This window comes from Mirounga angustirostris, unplaced genomic scaffold, assembly GCF_029215605.1.
Source record: "Mirounga angustirostris isolate CCGP_5_RB_7025 unplaced genomic scaffold, mMirAng1.0.hap1 SCAF_14, whole genome shotgun sequence".
NCBI lineage: Eukaryota > Metazoa > Chordata > Mammalia > Carnivora > Phocidae > Mirounga > Mirounga angustirostris.
Genome location: NW_026991722.1, coordinates 47,447,192 through 47,465,999, shown reverse-complemented (window position 1 = coordinate 47,465,999; position 18,808 = coordinate 47,447,192). Strand labels below are relative to the sequence as shown.

At 49.2% G+C, this 18,808-nt stretch overlaps 1 protein-coding gene across 3 annotated transcripts in view; it reads left to right on the top strand.

The window, feature by feature from the left end:
- The window catches only part of CABLES1 (Cdk5 and Abl enzyme substrate 1), a 111,117-nt gene that overhangs the window by 59,322 nt on the left and 32,987 nt on the right, over positions 1 to 18,808 (top strand). The window contains exons 1-2 of one of the 3 annotated variants that reach the window (XM_064577828.1): positions 11,285 to 11,514; positions 11,723 to 11,800. The exons of 1 other annotated variant lie outside the window; for it this stretch is intronic. In XM_064577828.1, the coding sequence (XP_064433898.1) occupies positions 11,501 to 11,514; positions 11,723 to 11,800 (92 nt within the window). In that variant the 5' untranslated portion in view covers positions 11,285 to 11,500. Of the gene's footprint in view, positions 1 to 11,284; positions 11,515 to 11,722; positions 11,801 to 18,808 lie in introns of those variants that run through there. One more of the 3 variants, XM_045886935.3, reaches the window with a different exon arrangement.

The following is an 18,808-nucleotide window of genomic DNA, read 5'->3' as shown; positions in this document are numbered from 1 at the left end:
TGTTGCCTCGTCTGCAGAGCCAAAGCCAGCAAGCCTCACTGTGGGCTGTGCGGGAGACCAAAGGCAGGGGGAGGAGGGGAATGTGTTACAGATGATGACCACGTGCCTCAGTTCCCCAGCAGCTGGAGATGCTAGGCCCAGCTCAGGGAGGTTAAACTCAGGCACAAATGTAATGGAGGTCGATGATCATTTACAGTTCGGGATAAAGGCTTTTCAGAAGTTCATGTGAAACGTATCTTGGAATTTAGATGGACAGTGTTTTCCAGAGAGCCTAGCAGTGTGTTGTAACTCTAGAGTGAGCCAATGTGGCTTGTCCCAAGGAGGGAAATGCATCACTTTCACACCCAGCCAGGGTCAGTCCCGTCTGCCCTGTTGCGATCAGCGTGAGTGTCGTGTTTTAGAACACTGGATTTGTATTGGCATAGCCTCACTGCAGTGGCCCAGGATTTTCCAAGCCCCTTCGCTGTGGAGGATGGATGACACGTGGTGAATGGGAACAGCCAGAGTCCATTTCATTGAACTGCCTGTATATAAAAAGCCATTTCTGGGGAAGGAGACATGTGCATCCAGACAGAAGGTGCACGATAAAGTAGTTCCGTAACTACATGGAATGTGGAGTGGTACCTCTGCAGGGACTGGTGCCTGCCCTGTGCTGGGACCGTTTGAAGTGATGGCATATTTCTATAAACAAAGTGACAAAGATCCTGCTTCAAGGACTTAACAGGCTCACTGAGGAGGCGGGGGCGAGGGGCAAGGCCTCACTGATGGGGAGACTTTTTTTTTTAAGTAGGCTCCACACCCAGCACGGAGCCCAGTGCAGGGTTTGAACTCATGATCCTGAGATGACCTGAGCTGAGATCAAGGGTTGGTTGCTTCACAGACTGAGCCACCCAGGCACCCCAGTGGGGAGACTTTAAGGCAGAGGTCTGAAGGAGGTGATTGAGGGAGTTAGCTCTGTGCTGTTCCAGCAGGGAAGGGCATTGGCGGGGGGGGTGGTCAGCAGCCGCAGAGTCACTCAGGCTGGAACGTGGCTGAGGGGTATGCCTGAGGAACCGTAGGAGAGCTGGCATGGGAGGAGAAGAGAGAGGGAGACAGGAGAAGTTCTGGAGGATGGATTGTGATGAGGTCTGTCTTTATCGTGAGCCCAGTGAGAGCCGTGGAGGGTGCCAAGCAGAAGACCAGTGTGGTCTGGCTTGCATTTGAACAGGAGCACTCCGGCTAGCCAAAAATCAAGGGCAAGCATTGCAGGACTTTTTTGGTAACCTTATCCTTAGAGAAAATTAGCGGATGTGTCTATTGCTCATTGTCTTTTAAAAGTGAGTTTGTTTTGATGGTGGGGTTTAAAAATGACTTGAAGTCTTCAAAAAACTATTACAAATGTATGAGCAAACCCTCTGTCACGAAGGAGAGATGACCAGTGATCCCGTGCTAGAGCATCTGGAACAAGGCCCCTGAATATCCTGTGAGGAGGGTGGTTGGCATGTGGGAGCTATGGGCCGCTTAGAGAAAAGCCAGTCACTGCTCACTCTAATCTGCATCTGTATCAAGAGCCCCACTGTCTGCTGGGGAAGAGAGGTTCAACAAAAGTGATGACAGATCTTGGTCCTCGGGGATAAGATACACCCTTGCAGATGACCAGCATTGCCAGGCCAGCGAGTGCCAGTGGAGAGCCGATTGCTGGCCCGGTGGAACGGGGCCATCAGAACGGAAGGTGGAGCTTCTGAGAATGAAGACTGGAGACACGCAGGTGACCTAGTGACCTTTCAGGGCATTTATGTCTAGTGACCATCATGGTCCTATTAGGAAAGGACCTTTTTTCTTGCTGCTTCCCGTTCCTGAGCCTCAAACATTTGTCTTTGAGAATGATAGGAGGCAAGAGCCCTCATTGTAAGTGGGTGACACCCTCAGGCACGCGGCTGGTGGGCATCATTTGGCACTGGTTTTCAGACATCTGCACGGTCCCCAGGTGATGGCTGCCAAGTACACTGGAAGCGCCCACCCCCTGGGTCCGCTTTGAGAATCGTTTCACTCTGAACAGGCAGAGAATTGTTCTTTGCAGTGACTGGGCTGTCTCATCCTTTGGGAGGAATTTTCAAAGAGGTTTAAAAGGGTTTGAGATGGGGTGGACACAAAGAAGTGAGCTCTAGAGTGTCGCCTCTTTTTTTTTTTTTTTTTTAAGATTTTATTTATTTGAGAGAGAGAGCACGAGACGGGGAGGGTCAGAGGGAGAAGCAGACTCCCTGCCGAGCAGGGAGCCCGATGCGGGACTCGATCCAGGGACTCCAGGATCAGGACCTGAGCTGAAGGCAGTCACTTAACCAACTGAGCCACCCAGGGGCCCGAGTGTTGCCTCTTTAAAGTGTGGACTCAGCAGGAAGGAAAAGATATGAAAGATTTTTGCTCCCTTTATCTGTTTCCCAAAGTCAAGTGGGAAAAGTATGGTAACTGAAGTCAAGTTGTAGCCTTTTCTTTTTATACTGAAAATTTTGGAGGGAAAGCATGGGATGGGTAATAACTAAATTAAGACCTTGCCTGTGATCTCATCAATCCCAATCTGTCAGCCTAGTTTAGTTTGAAAAACGAGTTGGAGGAAATGGCACGTCTCAAAAAAAAATAATAATAAAACTTCTAGTTATTTTCTGGACCAACCTTCTCGAAAGAAGAAAAATGTCATTCGCCTTTTCTCTCCTGAAATGAATGCATCTGATCTGATGGATGTCGAGCATCTTCTGTGAGGCGCTATGCAACATCTGCCCCTCCCAAGCATGCTTTTGCCATTGAGGAGCTTTTGTTCGTGTTCGAAGGCTGGAGCCCGCCATCCCCCAGTAGCGCAGGCTGGCAGGGAAGCATCTTTATTTGTACCCACCTGTGTCTGTAAGCAGCTGTCAGCGAAACCTCAGGCCTGGGGGATGGTGAGTGGACAGACTGAAGAAGCCTTCCACCATCCCCAGGCCTTGCTTGGACTCCCGACCCCAAATGGCCCTCAGGATTGCCCTCCGTGTGCCGACCTAGCGGCTTTCCTTCGCGCCTTCCCTGGTGCTGTGAGCGGCGGGAGGAGCTGAACACGTAGACCGTCCGCCGGGGATGCAGGTACCTCGGGGCCAACGCCATCAGGCTAGCTTTTACCATCCGTGCCTTTATGCTGGGACTCTGCACCGAGCTTTAGAGAGATGATTTTCAGTGCTTCACATGTGCAGATGTATTTGAGGCGTGCAAGCACTTGTTGCTGCTTTTGAGCCAGTTTGATTTACAGGAAATAAAATGAGTCACAGAGGTAGGGATTGGGAGTTAGAACCTTCTCTGGGTGGTTCTGCTTCCATTCTCTGCTTGGTGAGAGGGCCTGGGAGCCCGGGAGAGACCAGATCGTGGTCCCCACCAGTGGTACACAGCAGTCAGAGGAGAAAACCACCGTGCAGATGGCTTCGGGCTGGGGGCCAGGGCTCAGGACACCACGACCGGTCCTGTCCTGGAGGCGCACAAGAGCAGGTACCAGAGGGCTCCATGGCTCAAGGTTAGACTTCCTAACCTCACCCTCAGCTTGTTTTCCTCCTATTTCCCCTTTCCTGGCTGGTTTGTGTACCCCCACCCCCCAGATTCTTTTGCTGAGTCCCAACCCCGGTACTTCAGAATGGGATCTTCTTTGGCTATAGAGTCATTGCCGATGTAATTAGTTGAGATTGTACTGGGGCCAGGTGGGCCCCTAATCTAATCTGCCTGGCGTCCTTGTTAAAAGGGGGAAATTTGGAGACAGACCTACGTGCCGAGAGAATGCCATGTGGCCATGTGAAGGTTGGTGTTATGTTGCCACCTGCCGAGGGGTTACCGGGAGCTGGGAGAGAGTCCCAGAGCAGACCCTTCCCTAGTGCCTTCGTCAGAGGGAGCATGGCCCTGTGGATGCCGTGGGCTCAGACTTCTGGCCTCCCGGACCAACAGATAAGCAGTTCCTGTGTGTAAGCCATTTGCAGGCGGTCCCTTGTTACGGCAGCCCCCGCAGACGTGCTCCCTTTCTTGCTGACACGACTGTCGGGAGCTCCAATGCCTGCCCTGTCTTGGGGAGCTCATCTAGCCACAGCTTTGGTCACTGTCACCGTCACCAACCACTCCGGGGCTTCCTGAGCCCCAGGACTCACTCTCTCCCCAGCTCAGGGGGCCTTTCAGGAGCACACCTGCAACCTCACCAGTTTCTCCTGATCTTCGATCGCCAAAAGACCATCCAGCTCTGCAGGATTATTTATAGTAAGTGTGTGATTATGAGGAGAGTTCAGTGATCCATGGAAGAAATCTCCACAGAAATTACATGTGTAGCTTAAACACTGCCTTATCTTAAGGCATATTGGTGATCATCCATTAAGCACGTTTTTTTGATGCCAAGCCTTTTCTTTGCATTTTGGACCGTGGATCGGACTCTGTCTCTGGCATCAAAACCACACATCATTATTCCCACCTATTGCTGCCATGTCCAGATTGGGCTTCTTTATTTTATTTATTAAGATTTTATTTACTTAAAAAATTTTTTTTTAAGATTTTTATTTTATTTTATGTATTTTTTAAGATTTTTTTTTTAAAGATTGTATTTACTTATTAGATAGACATTGAGAGAGGGAACACAAGGGGGACTGGGAGAGGGAGAAGCAGGCTTCCCGCTGAGCGGGGAGCCCGATGCGGGACTCGATCCCAGGATCCTGGTATCATGACCTGAGCTGAAGGCAGATGCTTAACGACTGAGCCACCCAGGCGCCCCTTAAGGTTTTATTTTTAAGTAATCTCTACATCCACCGTGGGGCTTGAATTCACGACCCTGAGATCAGGGGTCCTGTGCTCTTCCGACTGACCCAAGAGCCCCAAGGTTTTTTTTTTTTTAAGATTTTATTTATTTATTTGACAGATAGTGAGAGCAGGAACACAAGCAGGGGGAGTGGGAGAGGGAGAAGCCGGCTCCCCGCTGAGCAGGGAGCCCGATGTGGGACTCAATCCCAGGACCCTGGGACCATGACCTGAGCCGAAGGCAGACGCTTAAGCGACTGAGCCACCCAGGCGCCCCAAGATTTTTTTTTTTTTTTTAAGTAATCTTGACACCCAACGTGGGGCTCGAACTCCTAATCCCAAGGTAAAGAGTCACGTTTTCCACTGAGCCAGCCAGGCATCCCCAGATTGAACGTCATTAAAGTGACTCAAGAATTTAAGTGCAAAATCCTATTGGATTTTCACAGTGTTTTCCTAATCTTTGAAAGTTGTCTTTCTAGCATCCCCCCTTTTTTAGTGACTTATTTGAATACTTTTTTTTTTTTTTAAGTATTTGGTGTTTCTTTGTAGCATTTCTCCTTTTTTCCTTTCACATTTCATCAGTTTGTGCAGTCTTTATCGAACAAGTACGAGCAACAAGTATAACTGGTATAAACAGGTTGGGGATGGACATAAGTGACTCTTAGTAAGTGTACAGCTCAGTGTGGGTATTCTAGTGAACAGCCTCCAAGCCTGAGCTTTGAGCGTGCTGTGAGTGTTGGTCAAAGTGACTCACAGAGGGGTGTGGAGACCCTGGTGGATCAGGCACGTGAGGTCAGCAGAGTTTTCTTGCATACTCAGTTCCTCCAGTAGGCCTTCTGCTCTTTTTCCTCTCAGCCTTGACTCATGCAATCCCTATGCCAGCTTATCTTCTCCTTGCCCCTTATCCGTCAGGGCTTAGCTTAGGTGTCAATTCCACCAGGAAGCCCACCTTGCCTTCCTCGGGCCAGGTTAGCTGTCCCATGGATAGCAACCTCTTATTTCCCAGTCAGGCCACTCCCTCCACCACAAGCTTTGTGAGGATGGAGCTCTCATCTTTGTCATCCGTCATCACATCCCCAAGGTCTGGCACAGAGTAAGTGCTCAGTAAGTATTTGTGAAGGGAGAGGGAGGAGAGGCAGAGCACACACAGTTGTGTTTCTCAGGGGTCCTCCACCACTCCTTACGCTGTGGGGTAAGGTAGGCCCCCGTAAGCCGGCGGCTTGGCTTGGCTGTGGTAGCGGTGTTGGCAGTCCCGGGATGGCTGTGAACATGGGGGTGGTGTGAGCAGTCGTGATAAGTAGACGAACATAGCCACTGATGCTAATACCACCATCTTGTGTTTGTGGGCTACTCAGATGCTTTCTCCCATCTAACTCAGGCCAGCTCTGTGTCGCCCACTTCCCCTCACTCTGACTGCCTGGGAACCTGACACATCCCTGCGACGGTCATGTCTCCCTTCATCCTGGGCTCTGTGTTCCCTGTTCTCACCCATTGGAATTCCACTCCTCCGCTAGGACCCAGCCTGGATTCCAAACACCTGCCCCGGGCCTCAGCCCTACCTCTTGCTCAGGCTTCTAGTCCCTCTTCTGCACAGGTTCCTTCCTTCCTCCCACTCCCAGAATTGGGAGATTGTCTTCATCCCACTCCAGGATGCAAGGGACAGAGCTCTTTTTGAGCAGCAGGCTTGAGAATGTCCACAGGTGGTCTGCTCTTGCCCTCCTCCCAACTACGCACATGCAGGGGTGAGTGTTCCTAAGAGGAAGAGCATCCCCCACCCCCAGGGCTAATAAGAGTTTAAATAGAGGAAACAAGAACATCTTGATTTTGTTTTAATTTTCATTCATCTGCTATGTATTGCCAGCCCTTCAGAAAGCGGGGGGGGGGCTGTTAAGGCTCCCCGCCCCCCTCCGCAGCTTCTAATAAAATACCGTGGGAGGAGGAAGCAGTTGTGGGGGGAGGGGGCTGGGAAGAGAAAGGCCCGGCAGGCTCTGGTCCTGAGATTTCATAATAATCGTTTGTTTTCTGGCGTCAATCTTAACAGCTTTAGTTTCTCCACGTCCCCGGCCACTGTGCACGAGTGCGTGGCCGACCTGCGCAGGAGGGGTGTGGCACTGCACAGCCATGGGAACAAAGTGACCCAGTGCTAGCTAGATTCACTGTCCAGGGCTTCCCTCCAAATCATCAGGGACTAGCGGGCTTAAAACAGTAAAAGTGTGCGCGCTCACTGCTCCGGAGGCCGAAAAGTCAGCAGGCAGGGTGTCAGCAGGGCCTTGTGCCTTCTGAAGGCTCTAGAGAAGGATCATCTGTCACCTAGTCCAGCTTCTGGGGTGGCTGGCAGTCCCGGGCATCTCGGACTCTTGGCTGTGCTACTCCAGTCCCTGCGTCTGTTGTCACACAGCCTTTCCTGTGTGTGTGTCTGGGGGTCTCCAGATGTCTGTCTTTATGAAATCCAGCCACTGGGTCTGAGGCCCATCCTAATTCAGTATGAATGCATCCCAACTTGATTACATCTGCAAAGACCATATTTCTGGCCACATTCACAGATGTCACGGACTTCAACGTGGTTTTTTGGGGATCACGATTCAACCCCTGACACCAACATTTGCAGGTGTGTTTTTTCTTTCTTCCTGGTCATGTAGGGAATGAACTACAGAATTGGGGAATGCAATATACATGCATGCCCAATACCTAACGTAGACTCCTGGACACCCCTGGGCTGTGTTCATGCTCACCCACCATTGTTGCGAATGTGATTTTCTTTGAGATTGAACTTTCTCACAGCCAAAAAAGATGCCCCAGGGTTGTGGAAATAGAACAGAAAGCCAGTTTTCAGCATTGGAGGGAACACTTGAGGGTCCAGGATGGCATGAGATCTTGCCTGGCTCTGGACTAACTAAGGGGTTGAGAGCAGATTTAATGACTGGTCCGTGATGCTCTGTCAACCATGGGGCCCTTGTGCATCTCCTGGCTATTTGGAACACTCCAGTATCTCCAAGGCACTGTGTGCCTTTGGAAGCTTTGTGGCCGGAAGCCCTAGTTGCCTCATACCAGAAACACTTTTCTAAGCAAGGAACTGAAGCTATGTGAAGAAGAAAGATGGTGCTCTTAATGCATCCTGGAGAGGTTTGGAAAATATTGTGTATCCAGAAGCAGCTCTGTGCATGTGGGCTGCAGCCCTGGGAGCTTTTTCCTTTGTTTTGTTGCTGTTGTTTTTTCCTTCTCTGGCAGATGTTTGTATGGAAATGTGATCTTTAATTCCTTAAAGTCCTATCTCTCTGGAATTCCTCTTTTGAAGTTACAATCTTTTATGTAATGCTTTCTGATCACCTTGACTCCAAGTCAAGTGTTAAGTGTCACAGAGGGGAAAATCATGTGGGCTTTCTGCATGCAGTTTGGGCATACAAGAAATAACTACAGCGTTTGGAGGGGAACACATGGAGGTAGCCAGTTTCCGAAGTCCTCTGGAAATGGAATGTGGCTGTCTTCTGTCCTTGAAAACTACCATCTGATTTAATTCTTTCACAAATACAGAAGCCCTTGAAGAAGGCAAACGAATATGATTTTCTTGGGCGTCACCATGATGATGGATATTTCCCCATTACTTACAAAGAAGAAAGCTGCAAATTCACAGGAATCCTCCAGGTTTGGGACACAGCAGCTGGTCACGATGGGCTTCTCTTTAGGTTCACACTGCTCAGAGTTGCTCGTGGAGGAGACAGAAGGCAAGAGCTTGCCACTTGTTGATATTTGCCTGCTCTGGCTAAAGCCTGAAGCCCCTCCTGGATTTGGAGCTACTTCGGGAAACACATTGGATGTGTTCTTGGGAGCTCTGTTGGCTATTTCCAGCTCCCCAGGGCTTGACAGCCACAGACTTGTGTCGAACTGCTGGCGGGTCTCTGCTCTGGATTCCTCCTCTGAACCCTGCATAACGTGGGAGTCCACAGGATGGTTCCACCCAGAAATGGAAGGGAAGTACCCAAAGATGCCGTGTTCTTATCTCCTCCCTGCTCTGGCTGCTTGAGAATGGCCAACCGGAAAAGGACTAGCCCTACTGGATTGGTGGGAAACATTCCATATTCATAGTTGTTAAACTTGACCTGTGCAGTAGAATAACGTTTTTCTGAATGAGACTCAGGCTGTCAGCCTCTTCTCGACCTAAATGGTGAGGACCACACAGATGAGCACTCGTTTAGAGAACAGTGCAGCCCATCTGCTAATAGGCACGTTGTGGTTGGAACTTTGGAAAGAATAATTTCCCATGCATTTATGTTCTCTCGTTTTCTTGTTCTATTGGAAATGTCCAAACAAATTCAGTGTGTAGGAAGGAAGCACACGTTAGCACTAAGTAATGAAGAAAACGCACTTAACACTAAGCCATTTGAGTTTGTTCGATAACATTCCTTCTTCTGTGTTGCAGGAGACTTGGATGTTGAGCGCCTCGAGGAATGAGTAGTTCCAGGCTTTTCTCCTGGGTGGATGGCAGGGGTTGGTGGGGCTTATTTGGAGAACCTCTGTCCTTCCATCTGGGAAGGCGCTCAGGCTGAGCAGAGCAGGAGAATGACGCACCGGCAGCTCTGATGTCAGGGTGGTTGTGATGGGTCACCCTCTGGCCCCACCCATTCCCAGCCTGGTCACCTGCAGGCCAGGCTGGAAAGCCACTCTAGGGAATGTGGATGAAGGCTGACTGCTTGGTGTCCAGGAAGTCCGTGGATACCCAGGCAAACCCACAGGGGCAGACTCTTCTAGTAAGTCTTAGAGAAGGGCAAAGCATCAGGGCACATGGTGCTTAAGAGCATGGCTTCAGATCCCCGACTGGTCTCACCTGCTAGTGTGTCCCCTTTGGCATGTCACTTAACTTGCTTTCATCAGTTGAAGCATTTAGAATTGGGCATCTGATGGATCCTTTGCATTGACTATTACTATGTCTGCGTAAGTAAACGTACACAGGCATTACAGTGTCTAAATCTGCTGCTGGTCGCCCTGAGAGCCCGAGGAGGCTGGCTGGTGTTTAACAAGGTGGTGTGCTTATGATTTATTTAGCTCTTGCCCGTTGAGGCCTTAGTGGCCCACTCTGGATGTGGCACTCATGTCCTTGCAGCAGTGACAGGGTTTGGGTCTGTGGTATCTGAAGAGAAGCCTGTCCCTCGAGAGGGGAGAGACAGCTCTGTGTGTCGTCCCTCAGCTGCTGTTGGAGCATACCTTTGACGTCTTAGCAGGCCTGCGTATTTTAGCACAGGGGTCTGAAGAGGTTCGGAATCCAGGAGCCATGCTGGTAAAACTTCCCTCAACTCAAGAAGGCGGTTCCCAGTAAAACTAGTTAATATTTATTGAGTGTCATTATTTGCCAGGCATTGCTCTGAGGGCTTTCCCAGTATAGACTTTTTTACTCTTCACAGCATTCCTATAGGCTAGTTAGTAATTTTATCCTGTCCTTTTGGTTGAGGAAACTGAGGCTCAGAAGAGTTAGTAAGAGGTGCAAGGTCATACAGAGATAACACAGCTGATATTTGAGGCTGGGACCTGTTAACCACTCTTGACATGAATCACTGTGGGATGACCAGTTAGCCCTGGTCCTGCCTTCCCAGTGACGGGGACTCAGGGCCTGCTCTGAAGCACAGCATTGCCCACACTGTTTATGGAGGGGTTGCCATGTGCCCCACCCTTGGACTCACCCTCTGGAAGAGGAGGGAGGCAGTGGTGAGCAGCCCTTTGTGATTGGTGTCCTCCTGGCAGTGGAAATAAAGAGCCAGAGAGAAAGGATCCAAAAAGGGAATGAGTAACTTGGTGAAGGGGGAGGAAATGCTTCCTGGGGCCATGACTTCTGAGCTAGGTTTGGAGGAATAAATAGGAATTCACTAAGCATACTAAGTTGGGCACGGCAGGCAGCAGGGTCTTTTAAAGGTGGGGGACAGCAAGTCCTTTAGCATGGATGGATGAATGATAGAGTGGCTGGGGTGGGTGGGTGGGGGGGTTGTCCTGTTCGTTGAGACCGGAGAAGCAGAAAGAGCCAGAAGACAGAGGGCCTGCTTTGCTGTGCCAAGGAACCCAACTTTATACTGGGCAGGTAGACAATTTAATATCATAGTTGTAAAAATAAGGTCACAATCTCCAAACCTTGATGCAGTTAGTAGTAGTAGGTTTTTTTTACCTCTGATTTTATCATCATGATTATTGAAGAAAAATCTGATGTGTATTGCTACTGTGTTAAAGAATGTTGGGTTTTTAATCTCCTCCACTTGTTTCTCATTTTTTTTTTATCAGCAGTTCTCTTTGGCAAAAGTTATTTTCATATGCCAGGATAAGTACTTTTGAGAGGTTTTTTTTTTTTTTTTTTTTTTTTTTAATGTTTTCTTAAGTGGCCTTTGATTGCATAAGAGCATCATGCAGAACTGTTTCCAGTAGTATCTTTATAGCAGGAATGAAGGCTAAGACTGATTATGTAATTGTTCCCTTAATTTATTCTCAGAACCTAACATGCTGCCAGCATATAAAAAAAAAACCCCAGCGATCACAATGGCATCTGAGTGTCTCTTGCTCACGGTTTCTGGCACTATTGCTTTTGCATCGTTCACTGCAGAGGAGAAATGGATGGTTCCAGTGTGGCATGACTGTTGGCAGCACTGGGCGCCCCAGACTCATGGCTCTGTCTGTCCATCCTGCTGTGCAACCCACAGCCGACAACTCTCGCTAGAGAGGATTTGTGTGTACTCCTTAGAGACCCTCGCCAGCGTCTGGCATGTTAACCTTTGGGTAAGGAGAGGCGGCGGACTTCTGCTGCGCTGAGGTTGCATTTTGCAAGGAGCACAGAATACCATCTGTCAGAGGAGGCGCGGGAGTGTGCAAATATTGCTGTGAATTCCATGAATGCTTAATTGCTACAGTTGTTTCTTTTTTTTTTAATTTAACAGTCTTTGCATTTAGTTTGTTTGTTGTTTGTTCTTTTTTTTTTATTTTTTAGAATAGTCCTTATCAGTGGCAGAAGATCCTTCTGTAGTATATTTTCAGTGCTGCCCTATCGTGACAGTGCCCAAGTTGGGTATGTATCTGCATGCTTGCTTTATAGTTCTCTGGGTGAAAAGTTGTGACACCATGTGCGTAATGTGGTTGGCCTTCCCATTTCAAAGAACTTGTCTTGCTTTGACACTGCAGATTCAGTACTTGTAAATTTGAAAGAAAGAAAGCTCCACTTTCTTTTCAGCCAGAAAGCTTCCTTGTTATTTTGTGTGTGTGTGTGTGTGTGTGTCTGTCCTCACCATGTGGCCTACTGTTTCCAAATGTGCATTTTGTCACCTCTTCCAATACTGTAAAGCAAGAGCAATCCGGGGACCCACCCCATTCCTCAGGGCCATGTCGACTTTTGGAGAAAGGTAGGTGAAGAAAGGAATCAAAACAAACCATGTGAACGTCCTGCCTCTCGCATCTTGGGCTTCGGGCTGGAAACTGACCAGCAAGCTGGAGCAAATAACAAAGCAAAATGGTACCAGGAACAGACCTATGTGATTCACCACAGGCCAAAGCAACGCTTACTTCTCTAGCTCAACAAGCCCTTCCTTTTGCTCTGAAGAAAAGTAGGTAAGTGAGGCTCTGTCCTTGCAGAGCCTCCCCTTTACTCCCCATGCCAAACTCTGTGCTCATCTCCTCTGAGTCTTTGCAGCCTTGCCCCTCACCTGTCACTGCATCCGGTGTTTGTTGTCAGGGACCTGCTGGTATTTAGGGTAGGACAGCTCACCCCATAGGATGCCAGGAATCTTGCGGGATGTAGGCTCTGGCCTCTACAAACGAAATGCTGGAATTGCCCCCTAGACACTGTGACAATGACACACTACCCACTCATGACCATCGCCCCAAGGGAGGGCAGTGTGGCCCCTGGTGCTGATTAACCATTTATTCATCTTCCACCATATTGCACGAGCTCTCCCCTGGTCATGCCTGTTCACCATGGCTTTCCCTCCCCCCACCGTAGACCTGTCAGACTCGCACCCGTTCAACTCACCATGGTCCTTATTTGTACTGTACACCGTAAGCTTCATCGAACAGAAAGTAGCACATCTTCTTCTTCATGGAATTCTGACTCAGTCATTTATTAGACGTGTGCCTTAAAGAGTAGCAGTAATCTTACTGTTGATTGAGCACGCACTTTGTGCCGGTCCTTTTCACTCCCTGCAACTTTACAACAGCCTTGCAAAGTAGGTGTTCTCGAAAAAGTAACAGCAAACCCTTCAGGTTAGGGGTTCAATGATCACCTGGGCGTGGCCGGCAGAGCTGCCCGCAAGAGACCTCATGAGGAGGCTTGCGTGACCTTACCAACCTGCTGTGGTCCCAGGATTGGCTGCACCTGAGAGCAGGCTTATTCCCTGTGGACACTAGGTGGTACCAGCTCACAGACCTCTGCGTGACCCAGAAGGCCGGTTCATTAATCTTACACAAATAATCGCCCCAGGGCCCAGATTATTTCAGTGTGACCAGCCTGTGAGCACATTTCCAGGGAGATCTGAATCAGCCATGGAAGGCTGTGTGCAAGTATGTCCTCTCATGGCCAGCTTGGATGGCCACTGTGGGGTTGGCCTTATTTTTCTATTTTTCTGGGCTTCCCTTGCTGACCTTTCTGATTGATGTATTCTTTCTTTGGCCATGGTCCATTTATTCATTTATTGAGTCCTTTTATGTGACTAGGTGCTGGGATAAAGATGGGCCTGGTTCCTGTCTCCTGGAACTTAAAACCAAGAAGGGGAGACATGTTAAAATTTCACATACAACTAATTACCACTTTTAATTAAGGCTAAAGATGTTCGGTCAGGTCAGGTGACTGCCAGCTCTTCCTGGCTGAGAACTCATTCGGTTTCTGTAACGTAATCTGACTTCTCTGTGCTTTTGTCTTAGAACTGTTCATGTTTGTTTCATTCTGGAATGGTGCCTTTATTTCCAAGTTCTGGGGCCCCCTCACTATGGTACCCAAGTACTTATCCCCATTTTATAGATAGGACCACTGATCCTCAAGAGTTATGGTCTCAAACATCAGCTTTGGACCAGAATGGGAATTTGAACACAAGTCTGTCCAGCCCTGGGACTTTCCATGACTCACTCTGGCCAATAGGCGAAACAAGTTCCATATCCAAAGCCATCTGTGAAATGGAGCTTTTATGATAACTGCCTCGCAGAGGTGAACTAAGACTCACAGGGTGACTGACTATACGAGGTCCAGCACAGCACCTCGCACAGAGGTAGATGGGGCCAACTTGTCAAGGACCCCAAATTTCTTTTTTTTCTTTTCTTAAGATTTTATTTATTTGACAGAGAGAGACACAGCGAGAGCGGGAACACAAGCAGGGGGAGTGGGAGAGAGAGAAGCAGGCTTCCCGCAGAGCAGGGAGCCCGACGCGGGGCTCGATCCCAGGACCCCGGGATCATGACCTGAGCCAAAGGCAGATGCTTAACGACTGAGCCACCCAGGCGCCCCAAGGATCCCAAATTTCTTAAGTAAACGCAATGTGGGGATCGCTGAGGAGAACTTGTGAGACTTGTAGTTTTCTGCTCGGGCGAATCACTCGCCTCTGTGAGCCTCTACTTTTGTTCCTCTGTAGGATGGGGATTGCAAGTTACTACCGGTGTCGTTTACTTTGAAGATCACTGCATTTTACGCGGAGCTCATGGGAACACATTTTAACTTAAACTGCCCAGGAAGAGATCACCCGGACTATCTTTGTTTGATATCCTTATTAGAAATGCGTGGTCCTCCCCATCTTTGACATCTGGAGGAAATGCTAGCTGGCCACCAGGGTGCGGGGAGAGGGGTGGCCGTCGCTGCCTGGGTCTCCTTGACTCCCGCTGGGAGGGCCTCGTGTGTTACAGGGGCGATGGCACAGGGTGGCCGGCTCGCTCAGCTCTCCTGCTGCTTGCCCCAGAGGAAGCAGCAAAGTGTGTTTAGGGGGATCACAGGGCATAAACTTTAGATCTTTGACATGAATAAACTCTCCTCCTTCAAACTTTACAAATGAGGAAACCAGGGTGCAGTAAGGTTAATTTTCTGTAACAAAAAAACACCGGGTCCTTTGTAATGCCTGACAGAGAAAAGAATATGCCTGTTTCTGTAGCATATTCTGCTTAAGAACTCACACAAGAAACTACGAACACCATTCAAAATATTGTAATTTAGCAGCAGGATGAAGAAGCAGTTCTGCTTTGTAAATTTTTTGATGAGTAGACATCCTATTCATGAATAACTGCCACTTAGGATTGTTTTTATTAAGTATTGGGAAATCACTATACTCAAGTAATGAAAGTATTTATACTGGTAAATTATATACATACATACTTTACGGTACTTTAGTTCATGCCTGTATTAACTAATACCTTTCTGCTGGAGTTCTCGGTGTGACTAGGACACAAATCCTAGCATTGTAGGGGTGGGAAGGATTTCAGAGATGACGTGGCCTGGCCTCCTTGCTTCATAGCTGGGGCCCCTCGGGCACAGGGGTGGACGCCCAGCAGAACCGTTGCTCCAGAACCCAGTACTCCAGCCACCTTAGCCCGTTGACTTTGTGGTTTCTGGTCGCCATTTTTCTGTTGTGTTTATGCACGTGGACTGAGCCACAGGCGCCTGATTATTCCAGACAAGCGTAAACCCCCCTGCTAAAAGGAATGGTGTCCAGCTCCAACTTCATCATAAGGAAGTTTTAAAAACAGGAAACTCAGAAGTTCATCCAGTGTGTACTTGAACCTCTTTTACGAGGAAAGCATCTATCAGGATGGCCTTATCTCTTTCCGGCTCTGTTTTCTGGCTTCTCCTGCTGCGCTGGAGCTTCCCAAGTCTGGCTCTCACGTCTTGGCTGGCCCTGACCCCAAAGCTTTGTTCTTGGTTTTAAACTGAACTGAGCACTTACTTTGGCTCCTGACATCAGTTGACCACAGCAGACAGGCCAGTCTCAGGAGAGGTTTTACTATTTATTCGTTCACTTACTCATGTGTTTCTTCTGCCCCTATGGGTACAAGGCCTTGATGGAGGCTGGGAGGGTATAGGGATGAGTAAGACCCACTCTTCAGGAGCTTATTATCGAGCTGGAAGCCAGACATGTAAACAACCAAACCAGCACAACTTGGGAGTCCCAGAGAAGTGCTATGAAGTGCTTTAACTGCCCCCAGATCTTTATCAACGCCCACATTTATATTGTATCTGCTATTGGCAGTAAAAGCCAAGAGCTTGCTGTGTAAGTCTCCATCCCCTCCCAAGGATATTGCCACCCCTGCCTGCCTCCTGAGTAGAAATTCAGGCACTACTACCGCATAGCAGGATTCACTCATTCGCCCCACAGACCCTTTCAAACCTACTATGTGCCAGGCACTGTTCTAAGCAGTAGGCATACAGTGGTGAACGTGAAAATGTCTCTTGACTCGTCACCCTCTGAGGGTAGGAGACAACGAACCAGCTAGTGAAGACACTGACCATCAGATGCAAGAACAAACAATGAAGTGAGTCCTCAGCAGTGTGCAACTGGAGCACAGAGGAAGGTGCTCAGGGAACTCAGGGATCAGGGAGTGCTCCCCAGAGACAGCAACTCTTAATCAAGACTTCGAAGTATGAGGTCTTGGAGAAGCGGAGAAGGATTTTCCAGCCTCACCGTTGACTTCTGAGGATATAAGGTGGTCTGGCCCCTTGGGAACTTCTTGGGGGTGGGGTGGGGTGGGGATTCTCTGTAACGCCTGGCACGTTGAGAGAATTGGGTAGAGCACCATCCCCGCGGGACCCCCGTTGCTGACCCACACTGCAGCAGTTTGCCTTAGGTAGTGAGGGGAGGGGGTAGAGACAGAAGTGAGCTGTCCTGGATGTCACGGCCACAGGCCCATCACTCAGCCTGCCCCAGGTCTCAGTTCGTACAGTGTGGAGGTTTGACTAGACTCTCCAAAGATCCTGCACACTCCATTCTCATCCTTGTCAATTTTGCTAATGTGGAAGCTGTTAAGTCTGGTTGAATGAGGAGTTTATGAATGAGGCATGCTGTTCACACTTTCCATCCACCGACAATCAGCTGCTTTTAGAGCTCCTATCTGAATAATTATTCTCCATTCAATTTTTTAAAATTTGAGGTTTTTTTGTTTTTGTTTTTCTAAGCACAGGTCTGGTGACTTTGCAGTTTTGTTTGGTACATGGTCTCCCGGTGTGGGCTCATTTGGGGTCATTTTGCATACCATCAGGCTTATACTTCCAAGCTGACAGTAGAATCATTAACAGTGATTTCTAGAGCTCCTGCTTGAAGCAGACTGCTCTGGTTGTTTAGCAAGTACTGTACTCTTCAAACTGTTCTTTCCTGCCTTGATTCATAGATAAGGATACTTGAGAAAAAGAGCCTATTTCCTTAGGATTCGCTGATTAGGTAGTCCCACATCTGTGTGAACACAGTAATGGTAGGAACACAAGCTGAAGCATAAATAAGGCTTATGGTATGTCAGGCGCCATGCTAAGGGCTTTTTATACATTTGCTCATTTAATCTTCGCCAGAAGCTCATGAGGTAGGTTCTGGAAATCTCAGTTTGCGGGTACGAGGTTGGGGCAGACTGGCATAGCAGTGGTGGCCGAGGTAGGAGAGAGGGTGGGCAGGCAGACCGCAGGCTCAGTGAGGTGCTGTGTTCTCTGCTTTGGGGCAGACAGACCCCACAGGAGCAGTTCCCAAAGCACTGACGCATAGCTGAGAGCCGAGTGTGTATTTTTTTTCGCCGTCATGCCCTATGGCTCTGCCTGCTGGCTCAGGACCAGTGACCAGTGCGGGACGCTGGCTGGCTAGTGCGTATCTGGGTGCTGGTGGAGCTCTGTGTATGTGCCCTAGGAGGGCCACGTCCTGGGGACCCAGTGGCCTTGGTGCTGGGTGGTGACCTTCCAAAGGCTTTGGAGGTTGCCACTTCACCCTACAGCCTGGCTCCTCCAAGGGCAAACCCCAGGCATCTCTGGGTGGAGTCTTGGGTGAAAATAATCTGTGATTCCCCTCATCTGAATGTTTGTTGGCTAGAGAATAGGAGGGTCCATAGAGAGTGGGGAGGAGGTCGCATGATGCAGGTATCAGCGTGGTGCGACACCCAGGCTGCGTGTGGGCGTCGCTGGTTCAGGATCCTGAAGTGCTGCTTGCTCAGGTCTCCCCAGTACCCACCCAGCGCTGGCCAGGTCACCCCACAAACACCACCAGGAAGCGATTCAGGGACTGGTAAGGGTCTTCTTCCTTTCTTTACACCATGCTGGAAAGTGCTGCTCTTTGAGAAATTGTGCTAAGTAGTTACATTAGCACCAAACATGTCTTTCCTTCACAAAAGGATTGGTGACAGGGCTTTTTTTTTTTTTTTTTTTTAATAGGCTTTCTTGCTTGCTTAATGAGCTCTCTTCTTTCTTAAAATATCATTTGATTTACAGAGTTTGCGTGCATACAGCACTTCAAGAAATCATCTGTTAGATAAAACAAGATGCTTCTAATAACTGTCCTTCGTTCCTGCTCTTCCAGTTTAGCAACTCAGAGTCTTGCCGTGGCTCTGATGGGCATGGAGGGATGGAGTGCAGGGTGGGATACGCTCAGACAACAGGATCCTCCCTGACTGTTAGGGGGAGGCAGTGGACTTAGGGTGGTCCACAGAATGTCCAGGAAAGAGAAAGTATAGACACTGGGAGTGACCCAGTGGGAGGCAGTGCAGCTGGGACAAACATGCGGCCACACTCTGGGCTTCTCCTGTGGAAACGCTGCTGTGGATGTCTCCACCCCACAGTTGCCAGAAGCTCTGACCCCCGGCTCCACTCCATGTTACTTCCGCCTCCAGCCTCCACGTGAGGGCTTGGGCTCAGCTGAACATAGGCCGCCTCTGGGCGTCTGGGAAATGTAGTCTTTGGCCTTCCTGGGTACTGTGGGCCCATCTGCTGTCTCTGCCATTAGTGGCTCACTGGAGAATCCACCTGTCCCCACACTGAATCTGTGGAGGCCACCAAAGGACCCCAGGCCTTAACCCGGCATCAGTCCCAGGAGGGAACCCTCAGGATGTAAGGGTCCCTTTACTCTGCCCCATCCCCCACCCC